Source organism: Poecilia reticulata, chromosome 8 (assembly GCF_904066995.2).
Source record: "Poecilia reticulata chromosome 8, P_reticulata-male-v2, whole genome shotgun sequence".
Classification (NCBI taxonomy): domain Eukaryota; kingdom Metazoa; phylum Chordata; class Actinopteri; order Cyprinodontiformes; family Poeciliidae; genus Poecilia; species Poecilia reticulata.
Genome location: NC_088837.1, coordinates 24,198,175 through 24,215,970, shown reverse-complemented (window position 1 = coordinate 24,215,970; position 17,796 = coordinate 24,198,175). Strand labels below are relative to the sequence as shown.

Here is a 17,796-nt window from a genome sequence, read left to right as displayed (position 1 = left end):
CAACGACACACATCATGTTCACTGGAGAGAGAGAGAGAGAGAGAGAGAGAGAGAGAGAGAGAGAGAGAGAGAGAGAGAGAGAGAGAGAGAGAGAGAGAGAGAGAGAGAGACCCTCCTTTGCTCCTCCCACTTCCTGATTGCAGGCCCGTTATAAACAGCTGAGGGGACAAACAACTGGACTTTTCTGAGGAGACCCGTAACTCCGTGCAGTTTTAGAACAGAAGCAGGACCGAACAGCAACAAACAGTGAGTAAAGTTTTTTTTGTTTCCAGTCTATGAGTTGGACTTGTTCTAATCATCAGCGTAAATGCCGTCAGCTGTATTAAATACTGACTGAAAAAAACATGAAATTGTGGGTTTCTTACATTACTGAATTTATATTTAATAAATATGACAACAGAAACCTCTTAAGTTGATTAATTAAAAAATAAAAGATGAGTAAAATGTGAAATTTAATCCCCCACAAATAGAGAGACGTTCATACAAACTGCAGCTGCGCATGAAGGAATGTTAAAAGTTTGGACCAAAATCTGCCTTGCTCATTGGCATCATGGGTTTTTCCCTCCCATCATGTTCCAACTTTTCCACTTTTTTTTTTAAATTAAATCCCCACCTCTTTAGCATTTCTTTTTTAAATTGAGAAGTTGACACTGTTCATCTAGCTTTATTCAGGTGAAACCTAAGACTTTGTAAAGTGTTTATATTTCTAACCAGAACCTCATAATGTTCTCATAACCGTGTGTTTGGATCGTTTCTATTTGCCATTCTATTTTAGCTCCGCCATCTTTGTTTGCTACGTTCAGCTGAATTCCTGCTCCAGCAGCTGAACTCTTTCATTAATAGTCACTCTGCTCTGCAGAGACCTGATCATAAATCATCCTTTAGATTCAGATGTTGCAGAAACTCTCCAGGACTGAAGTCAGGCGACTGCAGGCCTCCTGTTCATCACCCTGCTGAAAAACGGGCCCGAGTGCAGCCTGTTCATTTTTAATGTTACATTTTCTGCCGTAAATTGTGATTAAAATATTCCAAACCACAAAAAAATGTTGTTTTTAATTAAAAATAGCAATAATGATGTCTTCTGACGGTTATGTTATTTATAGTATTTTTTTCCTTTATAAAAACAAGTTCTATTTTAAAAGTTAAACTATTCTTTTTGTTGCTTTGTAACTATTGATATTCTAGCATATATTTATAGGGAATAAATTTTTATTTTATTGAGATAAAGAAGAAACACTTAAAATATGGGACATATTCTGATAAAACCCTGTTGGAAAAGAATCCAGTATAAAACGTCTTAATCTAAAATATTTAACTTAAATTTCTATGTTTGCAGAGAAAAGCAGCAGATTTATCCTCAGAAATAAAAACTTTGATTAAAAGGAGATAAAACGGGAAGCAAAGATAAAATTGAGCAATTTTCTTATGATTAGGATCAATAATTATACATGATTGTTTTCTTTTCTATTCTGAAGCAACATATTTTTATAAATGATAAAACTTTCCTGTTCACATTACAAACAAGGAACTTAAAACCAAAGGAATTAAAATCATCTCTCCTGCTGAAGTTCAGTATAAAGTCCAATCTGCACAGTTACTTTCTGTTTCTTAGAAGTTATGGGAGCACATAGGGACTCTATTTATGTTCTGCCGGGCCGAGTCGGTCCCGGTGGTACCCGCTCTGACAGGAAAGGGAAGAGAACATTTTCCTGTGTGATTGGACTCGACTGGCTCGGTTCTGCATTCCTCCAGAGAGGAAATGACTGTCTGACCAGAACCTGTCTGCAGCTCTGATAAACGGCAGATGACTCCCCTCATCTGCATGACATATTCCACGTTCTGGAGTATTTTTGTTATGGCTGATTTTTTATTTTTTGGCTACATATCAATTAATCGATTGACTAACGATTAATTGATATGTAGCCATTTTCTTAAAATCTTCTCTCAAGATGGCCGACTGGCCTTCCATAACACGAAGGGCTAAATTTTTCATGTTGATTTAAAAAAAAAAAAAAGAAATTAATCAACATTTAACGTTGTATTGTGTCAGATTTACTAAATGCTGACTGAATAAACAGGAAATTGTGTTTTTCTCACATTAAACTTAGACACAGTGATGGGTATTTTTCTCTAACCCTCATAAAAGAACCACAGACAACGTATATGAATTTTATGGCGAAGCTTTTGCAAAAGGAGACTCGGCAAACTGCTCCTCCAAGCCGTTCACTGAGCGTCAGAAAGACCTTTGCTTACAGTTTTGTCTTTTATCAAGCAAAAAGAGGGAGGAAAGACAGCAGAGACAAAATATTACTGCACACAGGCAGTTTCTAAGATAGGGAGTATTCCGGTTGATAAGAAGTCAGCTGTGGAAACGTAATTTAACATCTGGGAAACACAGTTAACTGTTTCACATGAAGACAAACGGGCAGATGTGGCCTCCAGGTCAGTTTATACACACAGAAGGAAGAGAACACTTTAAATTGAAAATCACAATAATCTGTAGACTGAATGTTGATTAATTATTGATTAACATTAGACTGACTATGAACTAAAGTAATAACAAAATGATAATACCAAAACTCTTAACACACATTTATTAAAATAACAAAAGAGGAACCAGATCATGAGCTGCTAATCTAAAGGTAGAAAAATGTCTTGAGTTCATGAATTGTTCACAGATGAGCTGAGATTAGCTGGGCTACAGTTTATTATGTCTGAAATGATTAACCAGATTAATCCTGAGTGACTATTAAAATCAACTAATTTAATTTTTGTGCATTTTTGGCTTATTTACTACTGAAATGCCTTTTTTAAAAAGGTTTTGCTGCAGTTAATTAATTGATTCCTAAATAAGATGATGATTATTTCAATAATGGATTAATTACAGTTCATCTGATTAACTGTGATTAATCAGCTTTTGAAATTATCGGTAACTAATTTATATTTTATACAGTTTTGGTGTAATTACTACTTTGAGTCTTGTTTTTCAGTGAATGCTTTTAGTTTGTCTCCAATTAATGATTACTAAATAAGTTGACAATTATTTCAATAATTGATTGATCATGATTAGTCTGATCAATTATCGAAATAATGGTCAACTAATTTAGGTTGTACAGTTTTTGCCTTAAATACTACCATCTCCTTTCTTCTTTCAGCAAATGCCTTTTTCTCCAGTAATTGATTAACTGATTACTAAATAAGTTGACAATAATCATAATTAATCACCTCCGCCTCATAATATTTGCTGCTCTTGTTGCAGATCTCCTTCCTCTCCTCAGTCACATCATGGATGATGCTGATGCTCTCGTACGCAAGGTCAATAAATGGGTGGCTCTTCAGAAGGAATGTTCCAGGAAGTTGAAGAGCCTGGCGGATGAGCTGGAGGAAGCGACGAAGGCGGCCAACGTGACCAAAGTCGTCGGCAGCTCGGTGTCGGTGGGGGGAGCAGCTGCCATGACGGCGGCGGGCGTGTTGACGCTTCTGACCGGCGGAGCAGCGCTGCCTGTTCTGGCTGTAGTGGCAGGCGCGGGAGCAGTGGCTTCTGGGACCGGTGCGCTAACCAGTGTTGGTTCTGATGTTTACAGCGCCAGCAAGTCCAAAGACATCATGGAGGAAGCCCAAAAGGTTCTGGAAGAGCTACAGAGTCTTGAACAGGAAATGAAAGACCTCATGAAGTCGCTGAAACGACAAGACTCCAGCTTCTGTTGCCATGGTGGCGCTGCTGGTGGTGGTGATGACGACGATGATGATGGCAACGTTATGGAGTTTGTCATGAGATCAATGGCCAGACAGGAAGGGCTGGAGCTCTCCAGCAGCATCATGATCAGATCGGTGTTTGGGTTACCGCATATCGACATGTTCAAGAGGATCAAGGCCAATGATATTATTCTTGCAGGATGTCTTATAATCCTTACAAGTGCTCTGATTGCAGTATCCAAACAAGGAGGGAAGAAAGTGGCTTCATCTCTGGGGAAAAAAGCAGCTTCAGCAGCAGCTGGAAGTGTAAGTATGAATCTAACACCAGTAGGAGCAGATCAGGCGGCATTAGAGGGCATTGGGGGGGCAACGGGGAGACATTGGGGGGCATTGCCCACCCACAGTCAGCAGTGCCCCCCTGGACTGGAAGCTGTTTATTATTATTTTTACCTCAGAGTGGACAACTTTCTATTATTCCTATCTTTACTTGTACAGTAGGGGATCCCACAGGTCCTGTATCTGTTCCCTCTGCACCTTTTTCACAACTTTTTCATCCATTGTTAATCCTAAGGTGTTTTTCCAAGCTGCCTCTAAACGCAGCATGAAAATTAAGATACTGGCACCGGTTTTACACCTGCAACAGAAACATGCTGCAGCTGCAGCAGGTCTGTGTTAGAATCATGGCAGCAAACCAGCAAAAGCCAAAAACCTTTGCAGTTTCCCCCCCAAAACCAACCGAGTTGAATAATTCTGTTGGATGCAGGTAATATTAGCTGACTTGAATATACTTTTAGACCAGTGGTTCTTAATCTTTCTTGCGGTACCGAACCCACCAGTTTCATATGCGCATTCACTGAACCCTTCTGCAGTAATGAATAAAATATGATTTTCCCCTTCCCCCAAATTCAAGACATATGGGTGACCCAACTAGAGTTTAGATCACAAAGTCTTCTTAAAGGTAGAGTCTCTGAGAACAGTTCTTCAAAATATAGTCAGTGTTTTCAGCAAAGTTGAGCTGACTGTCCAGGAACGACCCAAGGTATTTAAAATTTGCCACAGTTTCAGTTGGCCTTCAAGAGAAACTGGAACCACTTTAAGGTCTTTAGGTCATTTAATTAACTCTACATTCTTAAGAGAATGAAAAAATAATAAAGACGTCGTGGATTTCTGATTTAGTAATGTAATTATATTAGTTGTGTTACCACCCCCACACCACTAGAGGCAGTACCAACCCCGAAAAGATGCGACTAAGGAGCAGATTTAGAAGTTCACCGAAAGCTACAGAATTTGGTAAAAACTGTGAGCTTTGCTGAAGTAATTAAAGACACAAGTTCAAATCCATGCTGAGAGTGGAGCTCCTTCAATCAGGGCTCCTCCGCAGCTCTGATTGGCTCAGCAATGTAACGTGATCCTCTGATTGGCTCAGCAATGTAACGTGATCCTCTGATTGGCTCAGCAATGTAACGTGATCCTCTCTGCCATCACTTGCGGGGCGTCATCACGACTTTACACAGGTGTGTCTTTACCTCCGCGGCAGAGGCTCCGCCGAACCCCTGAGACCGACTCACCGAACCCATGGGGTTCGATCCAACCAGGTTAAGAACCACTGAGTTAGGAGTAAAGATACTTATAAGAGTAGTTTTACTGTACATTTCTTTTACTTGACTATTTTTATTATTTCTTCTCTTAGTTGAATAAATTGATTTTGCATTTAAAGAAATTGGAAATGTTACATTCTGCAATGTAATGAATGAGTTAATGTTTATGGAAGTTTGCGCATAATTACTCAACATTTTATACATGCCACTGTTTACATCCTTATTGTTTATTTTGCATTAATAAACATGGTTATGTTTTTGAGCCGCCTCTCCAGTTAGGAAAACATCACATTAGTTCAGGCAGTATATTGTTTTTAAGTCATAGAAAAAATATTGATATTTAAAAAAAAAAAAGATTATTAAGCTTAAGAAAAGTTTCTGAGAAGTGAACAGAGATGAGATGAAGGCGACGAGGCAACATGTGAATCTGTCCTCAGTTTATTCACACCAGATTAAACGAAATGCATCCTGAAGGAAGAGTGGAGCCACAGTGAGGTAGATTGAACTCCAGATTGCTAAACAACATTTCCTCTGTGCATCTGATCAATGTGAAGGAATGCCTGACGCCCCACTACACTGTAAAAACAAAAAACATCCTGAATCCGTTTGATTCAGTTTAGTTTCCTTGTTGCTTGGACTCAGTTTAGTTGAATCAACTTTAAACTTCAAGTTCAAAACATTTAATAAAAGCAACTTAAACTGAACTGATCTAACTTAGCAACTATAAGAGAAATGTTTTTACATTACATCAAGTTGAGTTATAATTTTCATTTTATTAACTTTAACATATTTCTAAATTAAGCCAACTTTGAAATAATTTTTACATTGAATTTTTGTACAACTTTAAAATGTTTATTCTTTTAAATTGTGTTGGTGAGCCTTAATGAGAGAAAGGTTAGACGGTATTTCAACCAAGTCAGGAAGATATTCAAAGTTCAAACAAAATTCGAAAAAAAGAAATGATTGTATTAATTAGAGATAAAAATATTTAATTATGAACTACAGCTGTTTCCATTGCAAAACTAATGTTGAAAAACCACAATTTCACAATTCAATCTGTAGAGACTCACACAGAGAGAGAAACGGCAATTAGACAATTTTATTGGACACCGGCGGAAGACGTGCGTGCTGAGAATCGCAGCGAGCTTGAATGATCGGCTCGAACGGAGCTCAGGTAGGTCTTCCCCTGGACCCAGTCACTGGTGGAGGAGCGGAGCTTGGAGAGAGGAGTCTTCAGGGGACCTGGAGGCGTCTGGGAGGCTGGTGGTGGAAGCGGGAAGGAGATGGGTTGAAGCACGACTGAAGCGGTGGTTTCTTCGTCTTTTAAAGGAGCTCTTGCCAGGTGATTGGATCAAGGTAGAGAGGTGGTGCGTCCTGATTGGCTGGGGTGAAGGCGTGGTAATAGGTGATGCTGGAAGAGTCTTACAGGTTGAATTTCCGCCTAGGGCTTCATTTCCAGTGTTTTAATAAAATAAGAAAATTAAAATTATACATGAATAAGTTTGTTCATGAAATAAGTCATTACAAAACTTGCTGCATTATCATCCTCCTGGTCCTCGTGATAGGGGAAAAAAACTGAGTTTTTGAAAAAAATGTTTCCATCAAGGGAATTTATTATTGTAATTTCAATTTAATTTCAACTTATGTGATTCTCCTCTTTACGGTGAAAACATGCTCTCTGAGATTCAGGTTCTTATAAATGAGGTCGAAAAACTGAGCACAGATCTATTTTAATCTATGAAAAATCTACAATGCTTAAAATGATTGTCACTTATAACAAGAAATTTTTTCCTTATATGTAAAATAATCTGGGGTTTTGTCAGTATTAAGAAATTATGTACATAAAACAATCTCCTGTAACTTAATGAAAAGTAACTTGTAAGTTAGTTTTTTTCTTATTCCAAGTGTACTAAGAGTTTTGCACTAGAAACTAAACTAAAAATACTGGGTAAGATTCTGTGTTTTTGCAGTGCAGCAGACTGAGTCTGATTTTATGGCTTCAGTTTTTTAGGCATCAGTGGAACAACTCTTAGTGCAGTGGTGCCCAAAGTGGGCGGCATCTTGCATGTTTTAGTTCTCTGCTGGTGGCAACAACCTACTCAGCAGGTCCATGTTCTTCTAATGAGCCCCCATCTGCTGCAGGTGATGCATGGAGAGAACTAAAACATGCAGGATGCCGGCCCTCAGGGACCGACTTCAGGCTCCACTGTCTTAGAGGTAACAACTGACGAACACTGTTTAATCAGATGTGTTGTTCAGGTTGCAGGAGGAGCGGTCGGGCTTTTCTTTTCTGTTCCTGAGCTGGTCAGTGATTGCCAAAACCTGGACAACACCGAGACAGAAGCCAGTAAGACTCTGAGGAAAAATGCCAGGACTATCCTGACCAGCGCCGAGGAGACGGAGAAAGAACTGCAGAAAATAAGGTATGAAAATGACAAAACAATATGTTTCAATCTGAGATTAAAAATATTTTAACTTCCTGTTTGAACGGTCAGCTCCTCAGATTTACATCACTGTAAACATTTTTGTACACAGCAAAATAAAGTTAAATCATTGTTCCATTTTGTTCTTATCTCTTAAAACTTACACAAAATATGTAATCACATTGGGGACTTTAACCACCTCTTGTTTTATGCCATAATTTCAGAATGATTATTAAATAATTTGAATGTTAAAATTTGGATTTAACAGAGATGGTTGAATGTTTGGCAGCTTTGTGCAAATTTTAACATTCTGTCAAAAAACCCAAGAATGTTGGTGGGTGATTAGAAAAACAAAAAGTTCTATGTTTGAAAATGTTTCACCACAAAGTTGTGTGCTTGCAAGAAAAAAATGGCAGAGTATTTAAAAAACACGCTACTTAGATAAAAACATGTATGCAAACCTAACGGGTTTCTTTCAATCTTTTTGCAGAGAAGCTCTTAAAAAGTTGGTGAGAATCAAATTCATCATAGAGAAGGAAACGAGAACCAGAGACGAGAAGAGAGAGCTGATCGACCACGCAATTAATAACACTCCTTACCCAGAGGTCAAACAGTGGTTGAGAGAAAACGCAGAGTCTGATGTCTTCTTCCATCTGGTAAACCTCACCAACTTTATAGCACAAAAGCTGAATGAGGAGGCAGAGAAGAAGAAAGGGAAGGATCGGGAGAAGAAGAAGATCGAGCTGGTCTTCTTGGCTCATGGATCGATTGTGGACTTGATGATTCCTGCCAGATGTCTGCTGCCTCTGCCGTCCATCACAGACGTCCTGCTGTATTCTCCCTGGAACTGCCTCCTGTATCCTGAAGCGGCCTACAGCATCGCTACAGGAAGCATCCAGCCTCACCACCGGCAGTTTGGATGCACCAATCCAGACCTGTGCCCTTTTCTTCCAGCAGCTCATACGTCATTTCGCCTTCCTCATAGCTGGAACTCAATGAGCAATACTGGACTTCAGTCTGTCCCCATCATCATGGTTAGTCCTGTAGCAAAAATAGGAGACCCTGCGTTCGCAGCTTTCATTGCTCTAGCAGCACATTTTGGTGAACCAGCAGCCAATCGGTATCTCATCCCGTACCTCGCTCCCTGGATCGGCAAAGTGCCCTTCTTCATCGTCACATTGGCCATGTCTCTGGTGCTGTTTTTCTCAGGATATGAAGCCACTGTCCACCTGGCTGCCTGCCTGGGAAAGTCACCTGGAAACGCAGTAATGCAGGAGGAGTATCTGCAGTGGCAGTACGCCTACGCTGTGGACAACACCGGCATGACCGTTCCAAGAGAATCGATTCGCTACATAGACGGCCCAGTGTTTAATATGTTCAAGGCTGTTTTTGGTGACGAGTCTCCATTCTTTTAATGATTGATCAAACTTGGAGAAGTTGATGGTCTGAATCACTTCACCTTACCCAAATTGATCCATTCCTTGAATTGATTCCTGCCAGATTTCTGCTGCCTCTACTGACCATCACAGACGTCCTGCTGTATTCTCCCTGGAACTGTGTCCTGTATCCTGAAGCGGCCTACAGCATCGCTACAGGAAGCATCCAGCCTCACCACTGGCGGTTTGGATGCTATGCTATTGATCTCCTGAGACTTCTCATGATGTCCATGAACCATTACATCTGCCCTCAAGATGGAACTCAATGAAGGACGTTGGATTTTAAAAAATCCCTAACATCTTGGTTAGTCCGTTTGTAAATAGAAACTCTGCATAAACCAACCAGTATCTCATCAGGTTCCTTGACGAGGAGATCGGCGCAGTTCCCTTCTTTGCCGTCATGTCTGCCCTTTCTCTGGTGCTCCCTCTCTATGAATATGGAGCCACCGTCCATCTGGCTGCCTGCCTGGGAAAATCACCTGAAGATCCGGTAATGCAGGAGGAGTATTACCGGATACAGTGCAGGTAGCCTGCACTGTGGACAGCACCACCATGACCTGTCCACCACAAACAAGTTGATGTTTGACGCTTTCAAGAAGGTTTATGGTGATGAGTCTCCGTCCTCCCAAAGGCGAATCCAGAGCTGGAGAACGGAAACCAGAGGGTGGACGTTTTACAGCATTTACTTTTTTCTAAATGGTTTTCTCTAGAGAACTGGTTAATTTCCAGTAAATTAATTTCCTGCATATTATTTCTCTCAATGGTTTTGTCATGATATAATTTTTTCTGATGGTTTTCTCAGAAGGTGTAAACCTTGAGAAAACATAGTTTGTCATTTAACACACACACACACCAATCCTCTCATTGTCTTGAGAAAACCGTAGGTAAAGTGTTTATGTGTAAAATATCTGGTCTCTGGTTCTGTACTGGAGAACTGAATGGGTTCACACAGCTCACATGTTTATTTCTTCTGTTTTCTCTGCTTGCAGCAGCCTGAGTTTCTCTTCTCAGTTCAGTTTTAGTAAAGGGGAGTTTGGTATTTTTATTATCATTTGATTCAGTATTATCTCCTGATTGCTGCTGCATCGAGCTGTGACTGCAAAACGTTTCCTTACTAATAAATATCAAGCATAAAAAAAATCTAAGACGGTGTGGACATTGAACTTACTGAGTCATGATAGTTTATGTGGTAAAATAGCTGCAGCGCATGGTTCTAGAGAATTAAAGGTTGATGGGCATAAACTGAAGAACAGTTTCCAGGGGTCAAAGGTGAGCCGTTCTGCTCAGACTGCAGTTGGTCTGATTGATCAGGATGATCAACCTGCATCAATCACTGATTTTCTCAAACTGTCAATCAGCAGCAAGAAACTCTAAAGACATTAAACTTGTTTCTGCTTTTATTTCCACTTTAATCTCAAAATAAATGTAACATAATGAGAACATCCTCCGAGACGTGAGGACGTTCCCCAGTGACGTTAAATATGACTATAAAACATCCAGACTTCAGTACATCTAGTGATTCTTCAGGTCCAGTTTGTTAAAGAGATTCTGATATTTGTTCATGTTTATTCTGGGTTTTTGATCAAATCTTTATTTCCTATCAAAGACCTGGATTATTCCAGCATCTGGAGATAATCTGCTGCAGGAATAATCCAGGTGTTTGAAGGGCAGCTGAGTGGATCAGAACCAGACGACAGGATTCTCAGGTTTAGAGTCTCAATAATTAAACTGAGATTCAAACTTTCCACCATGAATTGGAGCTGAAACTAATTGTTTAATAATCTATTCTAATCATTTATTCTGACGATTAACCGGATAAAAAATATATACATTCTAAAGATTTTTCATTTAACCACTCAAGCCTTCTTATAATAATTTTTAAAAACAAGAAAATTTAATTTTTATTGCTCAAAATGCAGTAACATCATTTCTTTAGTGAACATGTGATTTGTAGCAAATGAAGCATCTGCAGCTAAAAGTCATTAAGATCAACATGTGAAAAGATAAACCCTTTCAAAATGACTTGATATAGAACAGGACTGATTATTGATTATTTTGGATTAATCAATTAACAGCAAAAGATGCTTAATATGAGATTTATAATTATTTAAACCTAAAGTCTTTCAGTGAATCTTGAGTCAGATTCTCAGACTCTGGTCTCTGTTTACCATCTTCAGCTCTTCAAATTAAAAACATTCAAACTGAGACATTTTCTAATTAAAATGATGCAGCCATGTTGATCTGATATGAACTTTTCCGTTAAGCGACAAAGAATGAATTTTACTTTCAGTTTCACTTTAAACCAACAGAAACACAGAAATCCCACCTCTGCCTCCTCCTGCTCTTCCTGTTCCTGTTTCTATAACAAACCGTTTCCGTCAGATTGTTTTGGCTCTCAGTCGACCAACAGAGACGCTGCTCTGTGAGTTTGAACCAATCTGAACTTATTCAGCATTAATGTCTGATTTATTGCTCAGGGTTTTCATATCTGTGTTCAGGGTTGAATGTTTTCAGCGTTACAGCAGCAGTTCAGTTAATCTGTCTATAGCTTACAGTTGTAGACAGAAAGTGTGGCGCAGGGGCCATTTTAAGGTGAACAGGTGGTTGATGCAGATGAACAGTTTTTCATATTTTAGAGCAACATTTTCACAGACAAAACAACTCTTTACACCTTTAACAAGAAAATTATCATTTACTGGACATATTTATCTTAATTTGTAGTAAATAACATTTGATAACTTTCATTTGTAAGGAGACTTTGGTGCCTTCATCAGACCCAGCAGTGGTTCAACCAACTTCAGGAGAGAAACTCACGTCTCATTCATGATACCGAGTTAAAACCACAGAAATGAAGACAATCAACCCTCAAAATCTGACTTTAAATGTGAAAAACACTATTTATGTTTGAATCTACAAAGATTTACAGATCACTTTTATACAAATTTCTGCAGCTAACAATTATTTTACTTACCAATTAATATTTTAATTTGATAATTGGCACATTCTGCAGATGTTTTTGTCTATTCTATACAATATTTGAGGTACATTAAAAATACATACCGGTAGATATATTTTTTAAATTAAAAAATAAATGTTTTATTGCTTGCAAAACAGTAACAATTTTTTTGTTTATGCTTAATCATTTGTAGCAAAGGATGCATAAATAAATATGTCTAACATCAACATGTCAAAAACTCAGCCCTTTTTGATCTGTTGATTGTTTTGTTTTTTTAAACTGAGTAATAATTTTATATCAAAAGGTGATTAATGAGAGATTTACAAAATTTGAACCAGGTGGAGCTAAAATTATGTTTTGGTAGAACATAATTACAGACTTGTTGGTTTTTGTTATCTTAATTGCAAAATGTTTATATTTTTTGGTTTAATTACTGCTCTATTATTTCAGGAATGGATCTTTTTTGAGTAAAGATAATGATTAGTCGGCTACTCAATTTGTTGACAATTATTTCAATAACTGATTCATAATAACTAATCGGATTAATTGTTTCAGAATAATCAGATTGCAGAAGCTGCAAAAAGGTTTTCTGAGCAGATTATTATGAATCTGAGCCGCTGTGGGAGCAGAGAAACTTGAATGCTTTCGGTTTTCTCTGATTATTTGTTGAGGTTGCAGAGTCCTCCTCTGACCAGCAGGGGGAGAAATCGGCGCAGTAACTTCATCAGGAATCAGGAGATAATCAAACGTTGAGACGCTGAAACAACTGACTGAGATGTTTGATGAGATTGTTCTGTTATTGTGCTGCACAGTCCGTTGGTGGCGTGTGAGCTCCCTCTAGTGGTCCAACAGAGGTACTGTTACCACATAAAGGTTCTGGACTGACTCAGATTTTACATCTTTCTCTGTTTTAGAATTATCCAGAAACATTTGATGTTATCTGAGTCTGTTTGGATAATTTAACCTGGTGTGAATCAGAGAGGTTAAGTGTTGGTGTTCTTCTTTAAAATAAAGGAACAAGAATCTTGATTCTCTGATTTGACTCAGATTTCCTCTGGTTCATGTTTTCTGAAGTTATTCCTCTTCTTCACCCAGGAAATGACATATCTGAATGGTTTTATCTTCCAGATTCCTGACATCTCTCTCTTAGTGATGGCTACAGCTGACCAGTTTGTGAAGGAGATTTTCTCCTGGATCCAGCAGGGGGAGGATTATGCAGACAAGCTGAAGAAACTGGCAGGGAGGCTGGAGTCTGAAAGAAAAGAAACCAGTGCTGTTAAATGTTTTGGTGCCTCAGTCGGAGTGATGGGATCAGCCCTCCTGATTGGAGCTGGAACTGCCTCTGTGCTCACCGGTGGATTGGCTACTCCTCTCTTAGCACTGGGCGCTGCGTATACTGGTATCGGTGCTGGTGCCTGTGTCCGCGCCAGTCAAACCGAAGAGAAATATTCTAAGAAAATACTGAGAGAGGCTCGAGATATTTTAAACAGAAGCAACGAAATAGTGACTATTATTCAGGAGTTGTTTGAGAAACTGAAGAATGAGAAGAAGAGGCAGAACTCCATGATGGATCCAGAGGAGCTGGATATCCAGGTCCTGGCTGATGTTCTGATGGCTCTGGGGAGACACAGAGGACTGGACATGTCCAACATGGGCCATCTGCTTACAAGCCAGATAGAGTTCAGTCATGGTGATGGGGGAAACATGAGTGGACCACTGCTCGGTTCCTCATGCATCCTGATGAGTGTCGGTGCCGTTCTGTTGATCTTCAACCTAAAACTTGGTTCAAAGAGCTTTGGGCTTCTGGCAGCTTTTGGACCTGTTGCTCTTTCTGGAGGCGTCTTGGTAAGACTTTTCATCTACATATTAAAATCGGTGGATAGATGTAGCATCAATTCACAACACATCATCTCAATGGACTTTACAAAAGAAGTAATTTCAATGTAATCATCCATCAATTCCAATTAATTCCAGTTTATTCAAACCAGTTTAAAGGTTTTCTAGTTAAATAATCCCAGCAGGTTGCATCAAGTCATTCACTCCTGGATGAACATGTTGGATCCCTGGACTCAGATTATCACAGTTTGCTATTTAGCTTCGTCTTTGTTTAATAATTAATAACAGTGCTTTTGATTCCGAGTGAAAATTTAATCTCTTACTTTGACTAGACCTAATGCCATCTGTCCAATCCTGTACTGATCTCCTGATGATCCACAGCTTGCAGGGGCGGGGGCGATGGCATACTTCCTTCCAGAAGCAATCGACAGCTGGAGGGATCAGATCGAGAAAAACCATGTGACAGAGGTCAGTCGATCTCTGAGGAGCAGCGCTAAAGAGAGCCTGGAGGTCAACAGGAAGCTGAGGGATCAGTTCAACACCATTGAGTATGTTGGTCGGCTGTGAAATCACACAAACATTAATGGTTCAAGTTTTCCTCAAAAGCAGTCAGAATGTTGTTGAGAAATAAATCTTAAAATGTTGCTCTCCTACTTTTTCCCAGCAGGGAACCTCTCAGAAAACTCTCCAGAATCAAATACGTCATAGAGAAGAAAAACAGGACCAGAGATGAGAAGAAAGAGCTGATTGACTACGCAATTAATAACACTCCTTACCCAGAGGTTAAACAGTGGTTGAGAGACAACGCAGAGACTGATGTCTTCTTCCATCTGGTAAACCTTGGAAACTTCATAAACCAAAAGCTGAAGGAGGAGGCGGAGAAGAAGAAAGAGGAGGATTGGAAGTGGAGGAAGATCGAACTGGTTTTCTTGGCTCATGGATCGATTGTGGACTCGATGATTCCTGCCAGATGTCTGCTGCCTCTGCCGTCCATCACAGACGTCCTGCTGTATTCTCCCTGGAACTGCCTCCTGTATCCTGAAGCGGCCTACAGCATCGCTACAGGAAGCATCCAGCCTCACCACCGGCGGTTTGGATGCACCAATCCAGACCTGTGCTATTGATCTCCTGAGACTTCTCATGATGTCCATGAACCGTTACATCTGCCCTCCAGCTGGAACTCTATGAAGGACGCTGGATGTCAACAAGTCCCTAACATCATGGTTAGTCCAGTAGCAAAAGAAGGAGACCCTGCGTTCGCAGATTTCATTGCACTACAAGACTGTTATGGTGCACCAACAGCCAATCGGTATCTCATCCCGTACCTCGCTCCCTGGATCGGCAAGGTGCCCTTCTCGGTCGTCATGTTGGCCATGTCTCTGGTGCTGTTATTTACAAATCATGAAGCCACCGTCCACCTGGCCGCCTGCCTGGGAAAATCACCCAGAAACGCCGTAATGCAGGAGGAGTATCTGAGGTGGCAGTACGCCTACACTGTGGACAACACCGGCATGACCGTTCCAAGAGAAACGATCCAAAATAGAAACGGTCCAGTGTTTAATATGTTCAAGGCTGTTTTTGGTGACGAAGCTCCAATTTTTTAATGGCTGGATCAGTTCAGACAGTTTGAACAAACTGATCCATTACTTCAGTTTATGTTTGTTCTGCTTGATGATTATGAGGATTTCCATGACAGATTTTTTTTACAGAAAAAGCTCTGTGTACCTTAGAAAATTTAATTTCCTTTCTATTTGATGCACAAACCCTTAATGTTTTTGAGTAAAACAAAAACTAATGAAAGAAATAATTAATAAATCTGTATTCCCAACAAATTCCTTTACATTGTTACGTCTATTGATTTAATGTTGAATATATTTCATATGTCACTCACTGAAAATAAAAAATACATTGAAGTAAAATTATGTAAAGCTGTGTGATTATGATAAGCCATATTGCTCAAACTTAAAATTTATATCAGATTCTCTCCTTCACTCTCAATCAGGATCTCCTGTAGAGATTATTTCTATGAAAAGAGATCACAAAATATCGTCTCAGTTGAGAATTTATAGAAAATGAAAAATTACACGGATGGGGTTTTTCCGATTAACTCACAAAAGGAGAATATAAGAGAAAAATCAACAGGCATTCAATTCATACATGTTTTACACAATTGAAGACGTGAAGCAAAATTACAATGATGAGTTATAAAAGACGTAAAGGATCCGTGTAGTGGAGCACAGCAGGCACGTGCAGGGTGGGGGGACAGCTTGAGTCTATATATATACATTTTTGTTTGTTTGTTAGTTTTTCTATCTGTGTGTCAGGAGGCCTGCTTGTGCCACTCAACAATAATATTTAGCTAACTATAATAATTTAGCCTGCGACAGACTGGCGACCTTTCCAGGGTGACCCCGCCTCTCGCCGGGAACGTCAGCTGGAGATGGGCACCAGCAACCCTCCCGACCCCACTGAGGGACAAGGGTGTCAAGAAAATGGATGGATGGATGGATGGATGGACAATAATTTAGCCACATAAACTAGTCTGGCTGCCCTCAGGATTCTCAGTTCCTTCAGCTCAACCCCAAACACAGAAATGGTTCAGCTGCAGAGAAAACTTCTTAATTTTATCTTTCTGCCCCAGTGCTGGACTACTTGCCCGATTCGCTATAAGCAACCTGAGTTTGTCCCACTGATAGATATAAAAAATGTCTTTATATACGAGACATTCTGTTTCTTTATATCAGAAACAGTACTAAAGTCACCATGACGCACCTCAAAGCCCCAGTATCACTTGTTCTGGGAAAGGAATATGATTTCCTTACTGCTCTTTACTGTAAGAAAGTAGATTGCCATCATAAACATGTGAATGTGTGAACCCTTTGTGTGTCCTGATAAAGTGTTAAATAATTCATGAAACATTGTCCTGCTTATGTGAGTGTTTACATACTTGTTCCCAGCACCTTGACAATGCATGTGATATATTGCTTCATGGAAAAACGTATCATTACACACTGGACCTTGCACTTTCTACACACCTGTGGAATGCCCCAACACGTGCCTCTCTGAACGCGAGCGCTGCATGCAGCATCTCTTCTCCACCGTCAGATACAGTCCGGTCCAAACGATGGACTGGGGAGCCATCCATGTTACAAACGAAGCGAGTGTTTGCTCTGAATGGCTAGGCTAGGAAGGCCCCTGTGAGAGAATTCATGCTGCCCCAAAAGAGAAGCTGGGACGGCTGCCCATGTCGCCCATCAGAAACCACCACTGTTCATGAGAAAACGTCTGCAGAACTTGGTAGTAACTAGTTACATTAACTCAATTACATTTATTTCAGTAAACTTTTTGAAAAAATTTGCTTTTAGGAGTATTTTCTCTACACTGTATTTTTTACTCTTGAGTAAAATTTCTGGATTCTCTACCCCCGGGCTGAGGACCGGTACCGGTCCGTGGACCAATTGGCACCCGGCCACACAAGAAATAATTAAATATTTCCGTTTTATGTATTATCTGAGTCTGGAGGATCTTTTATTTTGAAAATCCTTTAACCGGATTCTCTCAGTTACTGGCGTGCCAACACTGAGTTGGTTTTGAAGTTATTGCAGAACCACAATTGTTAAAGGAAGATTTGGCCCACAGCATTTGGAGTTCACAAAATATGAAAGCATTTTGTGAACTCCAAATATCACATAAATATCAGCAAAAATACTGAATCAATGATTTGAACCACAGCATAAAGCCAAACATGCCACAATTAAATGAATGAAAAATGTCCCAAAAGCATCGGAGGTCTGACACTACTTTGGGATTCCAGGTAGATTCCAGCAGAGAGGCAGCGGCTTTAGCTCTTC

At 39.7% G+C, this 17,796-nt stretch overlaps 2 protein-coding genes across 3 annotated transcripts; both read left to right on the top strand.

Annotated features, from left to right (window-relative positions):
* The first annotated feature begins 92 nt into the window (after window positions 1-92).
* On the top strand, window positions 93-10,298 carry LOC103469003 (uncharacterized). Its single transcript, XM_008416450.3, has 4 exons — window positions 93-246; window positions 3,260-4,002; window positions 7,554-7,717; window positions 8,208-10,298. Exons 2-4 carry the CDS (start codon window positions 3,286-3,288, stop codon window positions 9,130-9,132), a joined length of 1,806 nt encoding a protein of 601 aa, XP_008414672.2. The 5' UTR covers window positions 93-246; window positions 3,260-3,285; the 3' UTR covers window positions 9,133-10,298.
* Window positions 10,299-10,406: 108 nt separating this feature from the next.
* On the top strand, window positions 10,407-15,826 carry LOC103469081 (uncharacterized). Of its 2 annotated transcripts, XM_081610292.1 has the most exons (3): window positions 10,407-11,575; window positions 13,238-13,954; window positions 14,327-15,826. In XM_081610292.1, exons 2-3 carry the CDS (start codon window positions 13,262-13,264, stop codon window positions 14,510-14,512), a joined length of 879 nt encoding a protein of 292 aa, XP_081466418.1. In that variant the 5' UTR covers window positions 10,407-11,575; window positions 13,238-13,261; the 3' UTR covers window positions 14,513-15,826. The 2 variants fall into 2 exon arrangements, with proteins under 2 accessions (XP_081466418.1, XP_081466417.1); XM_081610291.1 differs by lacking the exon at window positions 10,407-11,575 and having other exon boundaries at window positions 12,287-13,954.
* The last annotated feature ends 1,970 nt before the right edge of the window (window positions 15,827-17,796 follow it).